This window comes from Antechinus flavipes, chromosome 3 (assembly GCF_016432865.1).
Source record: "Antechinus flavipes isolate AdamAnt ecotype Samford, QLD, Australia chromosome 3, AdamAnt_v2, whole genome shotgun sequence".
Classification (NCBI taxonomy): domain Eukaryota; kingdom Metazoa; phylum Chordata; class Mammalia; order Dasyuromorphia; family Dasyuridae; genus Antechinus; species Antechinus flavipes.
Genome location: NC_067400.1, coordinates 43937483 through 43953738, shown reverse-complemented (window position 1 = coordinate 43953738; position 16256 = coordinate 43937483). Strand labels below are relative to the sequence as shown.

At 35.4% G+C, this 16256-nt stretch overlaps 2 protein-coding genes across 3 annotated transcripts in view; one reads left to right on the top strand and one right to left on the bottom strand.

Annotated features, from left to right (window-relative positions):
- The window catches only part of HPS3 (HPS3 biogenesis of lysosomal organelles complex 2 subunit 1), a 40633-nt gene extending 34699 nt beyond the window's left edge, over window positions 1-5934 (top strand). The window contains 2 exon segments of the mRNA XM_051983302.1: window positions 1197-1287; window positions 5150-5934. Of these exon segments, the coding sequence (XP_051839262.1) occupies window positions 1197-1287; window positions 5150-5277 (219 nt within the window). The 3' untranslated portion in view covers window positions 5278-5934.
- LOC127552960 (ceruloplasmin-like) overlaps window positions 1-16256 on the bottom strand; it is a 66588-nt gene that overhangs the window by 3637 nt on the left and 46695 nt on the right. Inside the window, exons 18-19 of one of the 2 annotated variants that reach the window (XM_051983301.1) lie at window positions 11279-11441; window positions 6969-7095 (exon numbers count right to left, since the gene is read on the bottom strand). In XM_051983301.1, the coding sequence (XP_051839261.1) occupies window positions 7049-7095; window positions 11279-11441 (210 nt within the window). In that variant the 3' untranslated portion in view covers window positions 6969-7048. Of the gene's footprint in view, window positions 1-6968; window positions 7096-11278; window positions 11442-16256 lie in introns of those variants that run through there. The other variant, XM_051983300.1, reaches the window with a different exon arrangement.

Sequence of the window (16256 nt, the reverse complement as noted above, 5' to 3'; positions counted from 1 at the left end):
GGAAAGATATGTATATAAATAATAGTAATATGGATTAGAGTGTGCTTACTGTAGCTTTACAGCAACTTTGTAATGTTGTCTGAGTATGTGAGAAAGCATATATTAAACATATATTAGGAATCCAAGTTCTGGGGATATAGTGAAGGGAAAAACATGGCCCTCCCCTCAAGGATCTCCTGTTGTAATGGGGGAGATTACATGCCAGAAAGTGACTAAGCAAGATAAATATGGGGCAAACGGAAGGTGATCCTGGAGAGAAGGCTTGGGAATGGGGCTGGGGTAGCCTGGGAAAGGTAACCTGCGGAAGGAGGGATTTGAGCTGAGTTTTTTAAGGAAGCCGGGACCATCATTAACAAAGGCAAATGGAAAGTCTTGGCAGGGTGTGGGGAGAGGTGGGAAGGGCCCTGCTGGTGAAGGGTTTAAATGCCTAAGTGAATGTTTTCCCCTTGGTTCTGGAGGAACCTTTGGACCTCCTGGGGGTGGGGGGGCAGGTGGCCATGTGGCCAGACTTCCACTTGAGTTCTGTGGCGGCTGGTTCGTGTCCAAGAGGTCAGAATGCTGGAGGTTTTTGCCGTCCCCACACTTCCTCCTAAGGGCTGGAGTGAGTCAGGTTCTGGGAAGTTAGGGAGAGCTGGACCAGGACCCTGCCAGAGCCTGCAGTGGGCGGTCTGCATAGAGTCACGTGTCTGCAGCCCTGAAGCAAGCTTTGCACTGAAAGTCAATCCCTTGGGTCAGGGCCTGATTCTGAAGTAAGAGACACTAGGGGGTGCTAATGTGGCGTCGTCCCTTCTGGACCGAAACATCGCTCTTTGGGTCCCTCGGAACACCTGTGTAGCATATCTGTGCATGCACTCGCCACACATGTTCCTGTGTGTTGGGGAATGTATTTGTGCACACATACACATGCAGACATGCACACACATTCCCGTGCATTGTATGTGCATTTGTGTGCACATGCACATACACACACATTATACACAGCTACCTATGCTCATATGTATAGAAACATGACTTATAAACTGCGGTTCAGACAGAGCAGTGTTTCCTCTGAGACAAGGTGGTTTCCAGTATATTTTTCCTCTCTCATTCAGACTCTCCTTGTTCTTCATTGTTCTTTTTTCCTGCACGTCTCTTGTTATCACATTTACTGGTTTTCATTAAGCTCTTTTCATAATGGGAATTTTTTCTTTGCTCAGGCTTTATGGTGGAAAAAACTGCTCCCTGACCTCTGCCAGCGAATAAGACAGGGTGGGGAGAAATATGAAGTGCACCTTTCCTCGCTGAAAGGTAAGGAATCGATTTTTACTGAGATGCATGTTTATGTGTGATGTTTATAAATAGATGTGTATGTATGTGAGTACTTATAACATACATGTAAATGCATATATATTTATGTCTCTATACAAATGTGAGGGGAGTACCCATATCTGTACATGTGTGTTTATGTATGTATATGCCCCCACATTTAAATAAATGGGGTAACTATATATACACGTGGGTCTATGTGCACAGGTTTATCTGGTGGGTCTATATGTGTAAGTGCACACGACACACACGGGTGTGTGGGGAGGATGGGAAGTGTCTTCCGCGCCCAGAGCCCCCACTGGAAGTCCTGCTGCCTGGCTGGTCCCATGCTAAGCCAGAGCCGACACAAGTGACTTCCTGTTGGCCACGACGGACGCCAGAAGCTCCTCCGTGGGCCGCGCTTGGGCAGGGGGGCTGGTCAGCAGAATGTCTGCAGCCTTCCCCGTCCCAGGGCCTCGGGGCAGGGGGCGCCACAGTGCGGACCTCTCCGACGGACCTTCCTGAGGTCTCCTCCCCCTCAGACCCCGAGGATCTGCCCAGCGGCAGCAGGAAGGGCAGAGACCCGGGGGGCGGCTGCTTGGTTGGGGGCACAGACTGCTTCACGCCAAAGTCATTCTCTTTACGGATCTTTGGGACTGCAGGAATGGGGGCCACAAACTTGTATTCGCTCAGGTCAAAACGTGCTTGACTCCTGGTCCTTGGGCGCTTATGTTCCCTCTTGGTGCCCCCTCACCCACTTTGAGGGCACCTGGCCAGCTCTCCCCGACTGGCAGGGCTTTCCGCATGGGGGGGCAACAGCCTGAACATGGGCCCAGTAGGGAGGGGGTCCTCACACCCTGATACCACCGACTGATGGATTTTTATCAGTTCCAGAAGACTACTTATTAATCCGATAGAGGTTGAGAACTGCACTGGTGGAGGAGATTCTGGAGGTCTTCCCTTTTGTGCCTCGGCAATCTGGCGAAACCATTGGACCCCTTCTTAGAATACCATTTTTACATGCATAAAACAAAATGTATCAATTACAGAAGAAGCCAACTCTATTGAAATAGAGTTAGCAAAATATTTTTTTAAAAGTTCCTGGACTCTAGGTTTAATACCCCAGTACAGGAAACAGGGCACTGAACTTGGAGTCAGGAGCACTGGCTTTAGCTCTGAAGGCACTTATAGCTGTGGGATCTTGGACAAATCACTTAAAAAAAGTTTCCTCATCTGTAATCAGAAGGCTGGCCTCAATGGCCTTCCAAGACTCCTTTTGACTCAGGGCCATGAGCTGATGTTATTATCCACATTCCCTTGAAGCATCCACAGTCCATTTTGTTCCTTATTTTTGTGTGACGTTGGGTCTATCACTTAGAAAACCAACAGCATTGTTTTGAGAGCCCACCGTGTCCCGAGTTACAAAAACAAACGTGTTTCCTTATCACGGAGAGCTGGTGATTTACTGAAGTGTTCAGGACAGCTAGGATTTTTCAGATGGTGATGGTTATCATAAATCCACCTATCATATTGAGAAAGATAAATGGGGATTGGCCATTTTCTCTACTATGTGAACTGAATTTTTATAAGCCTTTTTTTTTGGTCACTGGACCCCTAGGGAAAGAAAGGGGACTCCTGATTTTGCACAGCGCTCCCTCACTTAAATCCACTTCATTTGCATATCACGGAGTCTCCTACATGAGAGACAGGCGGCCTACAGCTTCTTCAGCTCAAAGTCCTGGGAAGTTGCCTGGGGCTCTGCTAGGTCAAGGGACATGTCTAGTTGGATCCCTTAGTATAGTATTCTCCAAAAGTGGGGGGAAATGGACATTTAAATCACCTGCTTCATTTAATTATAGTCAAATATTATTTCTTTGACAAATAGAATGCATACTAAGAGTTCACTTCCTATTTGTCTTTGCATCTCTTTAGCAGAGTGTAGTATTCTACATGGAAGGCATTTAATAAAACTTTTGCTAATGAATGTTTTACCAGTATTGAATGAGTAAATGAATATATTTCAGTGAAGTATTTAATTATGCAGAGTGTTCCCATTAAGGGAGTTTTTGGGTATCTGTACTCTCTCCTTCGCTGTAAAATGATCCACAACCATCCTTGCCTCCTCCTCATAGTCCACCCTAGCAATTCATTTCTCGATGTCCCAAATGCTTGACTCTGCAGGCATAATTCACTATGTCAGCAGGAATATCTGTTTTTGGTCAGGTCAGCAAACAGATTGGCTTGGAACCAATGATTACTCCATCACAAGATCCAGGAGGTGGTTTGGGGAATGAGAGGGATTAGTTGGTCTTCTTCCCTCTTGCTTTGAGCCTCTACTTCTGACCTAGAGGACTAATCTTGAGGGTCCCCGCTTATATCGGATGAATTAGTTGATTCTGTTAAGTAAGCTGCTTCTATATTCATAGTTCATTAAAAAAAAAAACCTGACCAGTGCCCAAGCTCCTTCCTGGATTAAAATGTCCTATTATTAGTGACCAGATAAGTTCCTTAGGGAGATTCTTAAAGTAAAACTTCACTGTAATCATTTTTATTTATAGTTGTTTTTATGTGCCAAGAATAAAAAAAACAGAAGGAATTTCAGAAAGGGACCTAAAAAAGTAGGAGAATGATGCTCCTATCTTGTTAAATTTAAAATATATCCTTAAAAAAATAAGCTGTGTAATAAAGATTGATGGTTTCATAAATTATACTATATTTCTGCCTTTTGTATATGGAAATATTCACAATTGTCAATTTTTTAATAAAAAATATTAAATATATGCAGAGGATATGGAGATAGAAGAAACAATTGAGCTTTTTTACTACTCAGTATCATATCCTAGCTGTCACTTTCAGGGTGGAAAGAAAAAGTCGATAAACCTGTTTGAAGAAACTACTTTTTAGGTGGAAATAAAGGAGATGGCTTCCTGTGCAATTGTTAACCAGCCTTTGACAAAGAAAAACAGTTTTCCCTTTAGATCACAGTACTAGGAGCATTCACTTTGATGGGGAATAGAGATTTGGATCATTGGTTTGGTGGAATTTTCTTTGGAACTGTCTCCAGTGCAGCTGTAGCTTAGATAACATATTTGTCAAATGTGTTCTGTGAATTAAGACCAATCATAAAATACTTGGCGTGGTTTTAGCAAAGCATAGTTAGGGTTCTTGAGTAGAATCAACTGCCTAAAATTCCAGTTATTTCTTATCCTTAAGTTTAATAATCTCTTCCCTCCCCAGAAGAGGGCAGTCTAAGCCTTTTGTAATCATAGAATTGAAGCTTTTTAGAATGACCTTTGAGAGAAAAAGTATGCTGTTTGTTAGTAAATGCTTATTAATATTTTTATATTACTACATATATCATAATAATTATAGGTATTGTTAATTCCAAATGACACATATATACTCTTGCAATTTTGAGAAATGTATGTTGTTTCAAGAGTTTTTCTAAAAAAATGTTATGCTGTTTTTATATATTTATTTTATAAAGAAAATGTTGTGTTCATCTTTTAAAAAATAGTAATGTATATGTATATGTTTAACTTAAGAAATCTTGAGATATATATGTGTGTATGTATATTTATGTGTATAAAGAAGAAACTTGGAGATCTGTTAAATAAAGGTTTCTTATTCAGGCAAATAACTGATAAAATTAGCTACTATTATAGATCTGACTTAAGGTTATCAAACTCGAACAATATTGATATTAAAGTAATTAGGACTTAAATGAAAGAGGAAGACAGATTGCTAGACAGCAAGCCATCCTTTGGGACTTAGATATAGAGTTCCCCAAAATATTCTCTATTCTTGTTGATATTTCCATCACAAGTCTTTAATTATTAACACATGGATTCTTTCTTTTTAATAGAAACTTTAGCTGTTGCTGCCACGGAGTTAGAACTAAGGGATTTCTTGAATGTCCTACCGGAAGATGGAACAGCAGCATTTTTCCTACCATATCTCCTTTATAGCAGTAGAAAAAAATCTGTGACTTGAATGCAACAAGAAGTTATTATGTGTGTGGGGAAAATGCCTCCGTAATAAGGAGAACCAAACAGGAAATCAAGTACCAAATAAGTGGGTCTCAAGTAGAGAATTGCAAATCAAGGACTGTATGGACACAATATTCCTCCTAAATATAAGTGTACTAGAGACTTGCAGTATTAGAGTGGGGATACTAGTCTCTAAGTTTTTAGTGACTTGGACCAGCTAAGCTTATAGCATAAAACTTTATGAAATGAGAATACTGTAAAGAAGCTGTATTTAAGTAAAGCCAGGGGCTGCACTTTTATATACAGAACTGTTACCATTTCTAACTCACAAAGCTGGACGCAAGACAATCTTTTTAGCCTAAGGAATGCATAAAGGAAACTTTTTTTTTTTTTTACAACAATATTGAAAATTGCAAGTTTTCCAGAGCTTCATTGTTTTCCATCATTTTCCGAGACAGATTGTAGGAAAGGAAACTCCATCCAGGTCTCAGATTTCCGGACTCCTATTTTTCCATTTCTCTTACAAGATGTGAAGAATATAAAACTTTTGGGGCCATCTAAGGTTGCCAACCTCTTTTCTTTGAGAAATGAGGAGATAATATCATCACTTTCTAGCCGAGTGTCAATAATAAAAACATTTGTTGAATGGGTTGCTGAATAAGTGTGGTTTGTTGAATTTATATTTTCAGTTAAGACTTTTAGTTTCACTGAAATGTTCTATTGTCTTGCCTGACAATTGTAAAATAAATACTGTATAAACAAGTCTGTTTTCTTTCTCAGCATCTCTTTACAAAGTGAAAAGGTGATGTTCACTGAGATTTATATATCCTGACTTGCTTTTGAGATAACAACAGTTTGAAAATTTCCCATTTGTGTATGTTTCACCTCCTTCATAATTGCTATAGGGAAGGCCCACTTTTTTATAATGCAGTCCTGGCCCTGCTCTGGTCACCTACCAGTCTAATAAGTTTATAGATACTGGCTGCTCTTGTAAGATCCGAAGGTGGTATCAGTCAGGTACAGAATTAGGAAACCTGGATCGTTTTCCTGGCTCCATCTCTTACTGACCAGGCAATTCTCAGTTTCCTCAGATATAAAATATAGATGATAGCAGCCCTTCCTTCCCAAGGGTTGTGAGGATCAAATGAGAGATTTGTAAAACACTTAGCAAAGTGTCTGACAATACTGAATGCTTAATAAATCCCTTCCCATCTTCCTTTCTTCCTTGGCACCCCAGAGAAGGAAGGGATATTGCTACTTGGGTATCCCCAGAGACTAGATCTTCCTTATAGAATATGGCTAGACTACCCTGATGAATTGTTTCTCATTTTTGCTCTTCTCCATTCATGACTGCTTCTGTGACCCCTTCTTAGACATGCAGAAGACCACCTGGTCTTTGTTTACTGCCCACTAAGGTGCCCAGTGGAATTCGTAAAATCAATAAAAAGATGTTAGAGATCTAACAGAGTGGATCTTGGGGCTGAGAATGTAAACCAAATAATGTTTTTTTGATGAAAATCCAAGAAACATTTTGACTACTGATTTGCTGAACCCTCTAAAATGATGTATTTTGTTGCCTTTATCTACAAATTTGCAATATATAACATCATTTGCCATACACTTAATATTTATAATCATCTTTTGACCTGTCCACAAAATCATATTATTTCTCAAAAGATGCACAAAATATTGGTGTTTAGATTTTTGAAATTTTTTTAATCATACATAAATATTCCAAGTCCACATTTCTTTCCTGCATTTTAATTTCTGCTGTGCTATTGCAGTTCTATCATCATTTGATTTCCTTCAGCCAGACTTGTCTCTATAGGAAAGAAAGTTCAAAGAACATTATTAAAATATTCTGAATTTACATTTGAAATGTAAAGTTTGATCATGAGGTTTCCAAATGAATATATTCAAACACGATAATTTTAAAAGATTAAAGGTTTTTTAGTTCAGTCCTTTAAAATTATTATAATGTTTGAATACATTCCCATATTCTGTCTGTTTCCTTGCTTATCATATCTTTTTATAATCCCCAAACTACTTCTTTTCTAGAGTTATAAAGAAAAGGTGTGTTTATTCATTGTTTTTATTAAGCAATCTCTTAATAATTCAGTGCTACATTTTTCAAAATGCTGCATTGTAGAGGGGCTAAATTCAAGGTAATGGGGCAAATCTAACATCTTTGCCAAGTTCTCCCAGCACAGCTCCTCTATAATTATTGTATATATCATATATATATTTATGTTATATATAAAAATGTGCTATATTAAGTAGTAAGAATTTACACAGAAGTACAGAAGGTGTAGCCTTCTGTATATGATGGGAGACGGAAAATACATAAATTTCTCAAAATCCAAAGGTCCTTTTTCCTTATCCTGTTGCTTCCCCTTCTCTTCTATATGTTACTTCCTCCTGCCCCGCTAGTTTTAATTTTTCCTAATGTAAGGTGCTAGTTTTCATTCTTCCTGATGAACCTCTTGTGTATTTCTAGAAAGTTTACACAATATTCTGAAAATAAGTAAAGTTCTCAAAAAAATTTTTATAAACATTTTTATATTTTGGCAATGTATAACAATATTTTTAACAATAGCCTTTAAAAATACTTTTAATGACTAGAAAATTAAAATGTTTCAATGTAAGGCAGGACACTTTTCTAAGGATTCGTGTTCCTTGATGGAAAAAAAAAAATTTCTGATTCAATCATAAAATGAGCTCTAAATTTGAAAAGGACCTTCTCAGAGATTATCTAGTCTAGTGTCTTTTACAAGTGGGGAAACAAGGCCCAGAGAGAGTATGTGATTCTCAAGCTTTCAGTGATTTTTAGGTCAACATTCTTTGATTACACTTTATCACCTCTGCATATTTTTTATTACTTTAGGTATTTTGTAGTATTTTTTCCTGACCTGCTAGACCTTCTAAATCATTAGTAATAATGGGAATTAACAGAATTATATAGAACTTTGCTATAATTATAATAAAAGTCAGACTATTCAATTTACCCCTCCCCCCCCCTTTTTTTTTTTTTTTTTTTGGAATCAGTCAAAAAACTTTCGTATTTAAGCTCCTTTTTACTTTGAAGATTTGGAGAATTCTATTCTCTGCTTATGGCACACTCCCCTTCCCCAGCCCCCTTGATCTCCTCCTTTATCCCTATTCCTCCATAATTCTCTCTAGCCCTGCAGTAACCTTCCTCTTGTCAACCAACAGCTCATTTCCCTTCTTCTGACCTTCAAGATCTGTATACAAAGAAATGCTTTCTTAACATAGCCTGCAAGGATGTGACTCTTCTGGAACTCAGAATATATCCTTTCCGGCCACTTTTCCTCAGTCAAGCCAGACTTCCTCATAGCCCTCTTGGTAGGGGACCATGCTGTGCCTTTCTCAACTGAAGCTCTGTCCGGTGGCCTTCCTGGCCCAGAAGTCAGTTTGAAATACTCCCGGACAATAAAACTTAAGTTTTGTCCTTGTCATCTATGTTTCCAGTAGCAAATCTTTCCAAATAAAATGCCCAAGGGGGAAATTATATAAGTTTTGATGCTAGTCAAAATTGTCAGTGGAAGTTATATAGGTTTAGAAAGTCAGATTATTGTCACCTAGAGGTTAATTTTTCAGTGTTCCTTATTTAACTCAAAGCATACCAAAGGGTTTATGTTTATATTTTCTCCTCTATATATCGTCCTCCTTTCCTGCCATATCCTAATTTTAAGTAGGAAAGGCAAAGATTTTTTTCCCTTTGTATAATTCCTAACTGATGAGTCCAGGAAAACTAGCAATGGCAATCTCAAGATAGGAAGTTTATATTGGGATGTTTATCCATTTGCATTTTTTCTTTTTTTTAGCAGGTTAATACTTATTGACTTTTGAATGCAGGTATATGGGAAGAGACCAGGGTAGGATGGGAGTGAGAGAAAGGGGAAAGTTTGTTCTTTGTCTCAAGAGGGTTCCACAAACACTAGTGCTATGTGCTGCTGCTGCTGCTAAGCAGAATAAAGCAATGGTTCTTAATAAACTTTTGTTCTCAGTATCTTTACACTAATAAAAATTATTGATCTGTCCAAAGAGTTTTTGTTTGTTGGTTATATTTATAGATATAAACAAAGAAAAACTCTTTGGGCAGATCCTCAATAATTTATAAATATCTACATAATATAATAATGTTTAATAAATACTATTAATAAATTACAATAATATGGTATCTTATATATTATAATAAAATAATAAACATATTAGTAAATAATAAAATATAAGTATCTAAAAATACCATATAAGAAATAAAACTAATTTTGAATTATATTTACTACATTACAAATAAAAAGTAGTTTTCAATTTGTAGATGCTCTGGAAGGATTTCAAAAATCCCCAGAATTCTCTGGACTGCACTTTAAAGAACCACGATTTCAAAGATCCCCAGAATTCTCTGGACCACACTTTAAAAAAACTACTAGAATTCAGGCCCCTTGCTGGACCTGCCAGATTCACTGCTTACAGTTTGAGTCCTGGCAGGGCTCTCTTGGAAGGAGCATTTGTGTGTGTGGTTGCTATTATTCTTTTGCTTTTTTTTAGAGAGAAGATTGAAAGAAGTAGGAGTCTCGGTGCAATGTTCTCAACCTGTGCTGCCATCTGGCAGAAATACAAATTGCCCTTTATGGATAGGAATGAAAAAAATTTCTGATTGGAGTCTGAGCCTTGGCCAGTGGCTAGAGGTAAAACTGCATGAATAATCCTCATAGCAGTTTAAGGCAGAACAGGAACCTTTGAAAGTTATTAACTAGAAACTAAAATGACACGATTATAGTAAAAGTGCTCCTGAATGCATCTGATCATGTAATCCTGTAAGATGTATATGTGTGGGTTTGTGAACACATATACACATGTATGTCTTTATGCAAACATGGATGTGTATGTACAATACATGTTTATGGATATTTATATGTGAATGTGATAAAAGGATAAATATATGAAAATATCAATGATTTATATAATATATAATGATAAATTTAAATTTTTCATCAAATCAATTATATATTTATAATGATAAATTATATCATTTATATATATAATATATAATATATGTATAAAATATATAATATATATAAAATATATATTCAGTTATATATTTATCATTATATATTATTGTGTATTTTTGTATTGTGTAATTTTATTGTGCCTATTATGTAATATTTTCATACAAAATCTGTATTACAGGATAGCATTTCTTTGAAAATTGTATATCTATATTTAGTCCAGATCTTTGGAGTGAGGCACTCCCAGAATGGAAATACCATCCAATTATGCAAATAAATTTGTCTTTTAGTGTTGAGAGTTTAAATACCTTGCCCAGATTCACACACATACCAGCATGTACCAAGGGTAATCATTGAACCCAACTCTGAGATTAGCCTTCCAGCTAATTCATTGCATTGGTGAGAGTAGTAAGCCACATAATGTATACACACATCCCTTTCCCATTCTCATCTTTCCTTCCCAGTATCACTACTTAGCAGTTACTATCTACCATTAGAGAAAAGGTCAGTTTGCTTAATAAATGGAACTACTTCTTCCCATTGGATCAAAGTTGCAGAGAATCTCAGTGGTCACCTAGTGCAGCCTATTCATTTTATATAATGACAAAATCATGACTTAGATTGGCTAAGTGAGCCCTGACAGGGTCTCATAAGTGCTAAGGCATCAGAAATGGTAAGATTTGAAACCAGGTGCTGCAACAATACTCTTACCACTCTACCATGTTTGTTTGTAGCTACATTTGTAGTTACATTTGTAGTTTGTAGCTACATTTACATGTACATGTAGCTACATTTCTGTTGTCAAAATGGCACCTAATAGCTAGACCTATTAATTATTGTTATTACCTTCATTTAGACCCATTAGTTATTATGTTACCTTTATTAACAATAAACTGTTATTATTATGTTCATTTAGACTGTTATTTTTATATTACTACCTTCAATTAGGCTCACTAATTATTTTTACATTATTACCTTCATTTTTAAGGACAGTATAGGTAGTTTCCATTCCAGCATGGATGTGGTCAGTCACATGACAGTGAAGTAGCCACGTTCCGGGCACATTTGGATACATCTCGATCGTTTGGGATGTCCCAGGGAAGAGGTCAAAGACATCTGAACGATAAACTCCTCCAAACTTAATTAGAAAGAGAAGAACAAAGCCCAATATAACTTTACCTATGAGAGATTTCATGTCCAAAGTCCCTGAAACCATGTTAGTGATTTCTGTGTGATGTTAATAAGCAGATACAGTAAAACAAAATAATAATAATGGACAGATTTGAATTGGTGGTGATCCGCATTTGTAGGAGGGAGTGTTTGCATTGATTAATCTCAATCAAGAAGCATTTATTAAGCACTTACTATGTGCCAGGGACTGTATTGGGTGAACAATGACATAGAATCAGTTGTCCTCATGGAACTTATATTCTTGTGGTTAAATAACTTGCATATTGACAACCTGAGACATTGACATTTCAAGGGAGTTCACTGTCAAAGCCTTTGGGCATGTATGGAAATAACTTCTAACCCAAGTATAAAGATAAGCTTTCTTTTCAACATCTTAATGTATAGAGGAATAGAATGTAATGATGGATGGTGGAATTCAGTGTTACCTACTGTCTCCTCCTGTTTCTTTAATCCATACCCTAAAGGATAGGGATGGTAATAGTCCCATCTCAGCCCACGATTTTGTTTGCCCATGCTCCTCCCCTGACCCAAGCAATACATGCTCTTCTAAAACTTATACTGGAAGAAAAAGTGCCTGAATTGGGGCAAGGAGATTAAAAAGAAGAAGAAGAAGAAGAAGAAGAGTCCCAAATGGCACTGGTATAGATGGAGTCAGAAGTGGAAGCAGAGTAGTTATAGGTGTTCAGAGAATGTGAAATGAATATATTTTTTTTAAATTAGGTCAGGCCTTGGAAGTGAGAGCGGGGTCAAGAATAATAATGACTGAGACACAATCTGGGAGTTTTCATTTTCGAAGCATCTCTTGGAATGGACACCTAAGCCCATTACAGAGCAGATTTGGGAAATGATTGCTGAAATAAATGCAAATACTTCATTTATTTATTTATTGCAGCATGATCTGTTGCCCATTTTGTTCATGCCATAGTGGCAATTATACTCAAAATGTGGAATATACAAGAGATACCAATAGGTAGAACTATACAAAAAAATTCAGTAGATAGATATTTAATGTATATAGATATACACACTAATGTACAGTATGTGTGTGTGTGTATATATATATATATATATATATATATATATATATATATCATATGTATAGTGTACAGAGTATATATATAATTATATGAATGTATAGCATATATCTGGTTTAAAATATACATATTTTTGTGTATACACACATATATAGTTTCATATAAAAGAATTATTCCAAAAAAGTTTCAGTTTGACAGTATTTGAGCCTAAAACTTTTTTTGTTTTTAGGAAAAAGGTACATTTAAAAACTGTATTTAAAGGAAATGAATAATTTTACAGGGTGGAAATGTGATTTTTTTTCTTATTAAAAAGCAGAACAGGAGAATTTTAGACCACCTTTTGTTTCAAAAAGAATAAAAGTAAGTAGAATTGGACTGTATTTACCCTTGTGTTGCTCACTACTTTTAAACAAAAAGCCTAAAGACACCAAGGAAGCCCCTACATTGGCATTCCCATATTAAAGGTGAATCCCAAGATGCTCCAAGAGAGAGAAAAGCTCTTTATTAAATTAAGAAGTAAATGGGAAGTATATGAAATGTGATGTTTTCTGAAGGTTGAAGAAGGAGGAAGAAGGAAGAAGAAGAGGAAAGGGAAAAGGAAGAAGAAGAGGAGGAAGGGGGGGGAAGAAGCAGTAGCAACAGATTTATTTAGGTGATTTGAAAGGAAATAGAGAAAAAGTTACAACTCAAGTCCTCAAGATTAGTCTCTATCATACTCTGTTTTTTTCCAGTGGTACAATTCCTGTTAACTCTAATTAATATAGTTTTAACAACAGCAGATACCTTAAAGCAAGAAACTATTATACTACAAATCAAAGGATCTTTCTGAGGTAAATCATTGTTAATTTGACAATGAGGCAAATTTTATTATAGATCTAAAAGGATAATCTACTTTACTATAAAAGAGTTAGTAAAAATGGCATAGTCATTAAGAAAGTCTATATCACTTTCTTCAAATGTTAAAGAATTTGTAAAAAGTACTGTTGTTTAATTGACATTTAATTGAAGCAATAGGATTTTCACAATTACATCCCACCAATTGCAGTCTCATCATCACTTTTCAACATGAGTTGCTAATTTATTTTCTAAATTAAAGCAAAAGCTAATTGATAATACTGGGCCATGAAATTTGAGATTTTAGCAGTTAATTGCCCTTGTGAAGATTGGGATTTTAAATTGTTAACATTAGTAATTATGCTGCTATACTTGATTTCACTGAATCCAAAATTAAATCAGTGTGATAAGGATTTTCATTCATTTAAAATCATTAGAAAATTAACTCCTCTTCAATGAGAGACAAATTTAAAACTTTTAACTGCTTGATTAGATGCAATAATTTAATAACCTACAGTATTGGAAAATATCATAAACTTTGTAAAAGGAAGACAGTTAGGAACTAAGGCTATTCACATTCAAGGGAAAAATGCTTACAAGGTTTTTTTTTTTACACATTTAAGTTCCAGCACCAAAACGAAAGTTGCTTTTATATAAAGCTGTTAAACTATAAGGAAACAGCTTAAAAATGAAGAAAACTGTAGATAGTAATATCATGAGAGTAAATCTTTAGGGATTTAGGATATTCTTGTGACATTACTGAGCTCTGGCCAATCCCTCTGGTCACTGCCAGATAAACCCCTTTGTGAAGCAGGCGAATGAATGTTTCTCTATCTCAACCTCTGAGAAGGAGGTTGATGAAAATCATCTTCTTACTGAAATCTGTGACATTCTATAATAAGGGACCTCAAACTTTCTGAGTGAGTTGTATTTGGGTTTATTTGATCATGAAAACTATGAGATTGTAACCAATCTAATTGACCAAGGAGCCTCCAGGAAATTTGAATACACTATGCATTTGTAAGTCTTTAACAATACACAAAAACATACACACCAATGTATGTGTATAATAAATGTGATAGTAGTAGGATTAATTGATTGTGTGTAATAAAAAACAAACGTGTATTAAATTGTGATGAGAAATTCACTAGGATAAAGATTAAGTCTGTAGACAACTTTGGATACAAAGAAGTAAGAAAGTTTGTGCAAATTTGGATGAGAGAATAAAAGTTGGAGAATTAAGGAAAGCTGAAATCTGTACTGATAAAATGTAAATGGAGGATTTAAAAGGAAAGAATTTTGAAGTTCTGAGAAAAGGAGATTTTAAAAGGGGAGGTTTATTCTACTGACATTAAAAAAAAAAGATTTGAGGAATTTAAATCTTCCTTCAATCAATAAAAAATTACAAAAGAAATTTCTGGAAACTTTGAAGAGTTAAGTGAAAGCTTAACAAATGCTTATTAGTAAATAGAAAAAAAAAATTGGTTCTTCTGGTTTAAATAGTTATTCTTAACTTTGAAAAGGAAATTTAGTTAAGTAGTTTTTTCTACCTGAGTTACAATCAATAAACCTTTTGGTAAGAAGATATGTGACCTTTATTCCTCCCTGTTGTAATATGTATTGTTAAGATACAGTTAAGTTAGGAAAATAAAAGGAATTGATTTGACCCTTTGGGTGATAAATAAAGAAACAGTTATGGGGAACTGGGAGTGCCACTACAAATTTTTTTTTAATGATTAAAATAAAACAGGAAAAATACGATTTAAAACATTGCCATTATAAATCAAGAATTAATTTTGTTGAATTTTTTTGTTCTAAAACTAAAATACAATATGGTCTATTTACAATGAGATGAAATATTTGCATCTACCTCTCAGGGTTGTTGCAAGAAGCACAAAATTATGAAATCCTCATGCAGAGGATGAACATTGTAATATTCAGACTTTTTAGGAATTTAACTGAAAAAATGCTCAGACAATTAAAGGGTAATTTTTAAAAATGATATTGAAAACTAATAAATTTGCTGATGCATTTCAGAAATTCAAATTACAACTGAAAAAATACAAAACTAAACATATTAAAGTATTGCAGATGGCATAGCTCTGAAACTCCTTAGATTAAGCTTCACAAACCTAGAAAAAAGCCTGGCATGAGATAAGTACTATATAAACTATTATTGAGTATGATTATTCCATACTGGATAAGGATGTGGCCAGCATAAAAATGTCATGTATTTAAAACTTAACTTCCTCTTTTTATCTGGATTCTGTTAGGAATTGGATTGTTAAAAGAATGTGGCAAAAATGTTTGACAGCTGTTAAATATTTAAGGGGTTGTTACATTTTGTTTCAAATTTGAAAATGATAATAATAATGACTTGCTATTGGAAGAAAAGAATAACAAAATCATTTTAAGAAATCCTTGTCTGTGAGGTTCTTTGGAACTTCCTACTCTGGGTCATAAGATTTTACTATCCCTTCTGATAGCATGTGGTAAAATTCCAAAATGTTGTAAATTTGAGGAGCTAGAACCTTTCCCAATGGAAAAAAAATTCAAGCTAACTTCAAATAAAGACAGTTTTATTTAAAATCATTTTAGAAAATCATGAAATTGTATCAGTAATAATTAGTAAATAGTGAAGTTACAAAGAGTATATGAGTAAAGATCCAAAATGTAATTATTCTTACATGAAAGATCAATAGAATGTCCTGATATTTTTTATGACATGAGAAAAGTAATAATAAACTAGCCCTAAGCTGCAATTAGTGAAATTTTGCTTTTTGACAAAAAAGTTTCTTGGGATTTTGATTTGCTGCTATTCTAAGTTTTCATTTAAGATATAAGTATCTGACCTGCATATAAGGGAGATGCTCCTACAGTCTGAGAACTGTTAC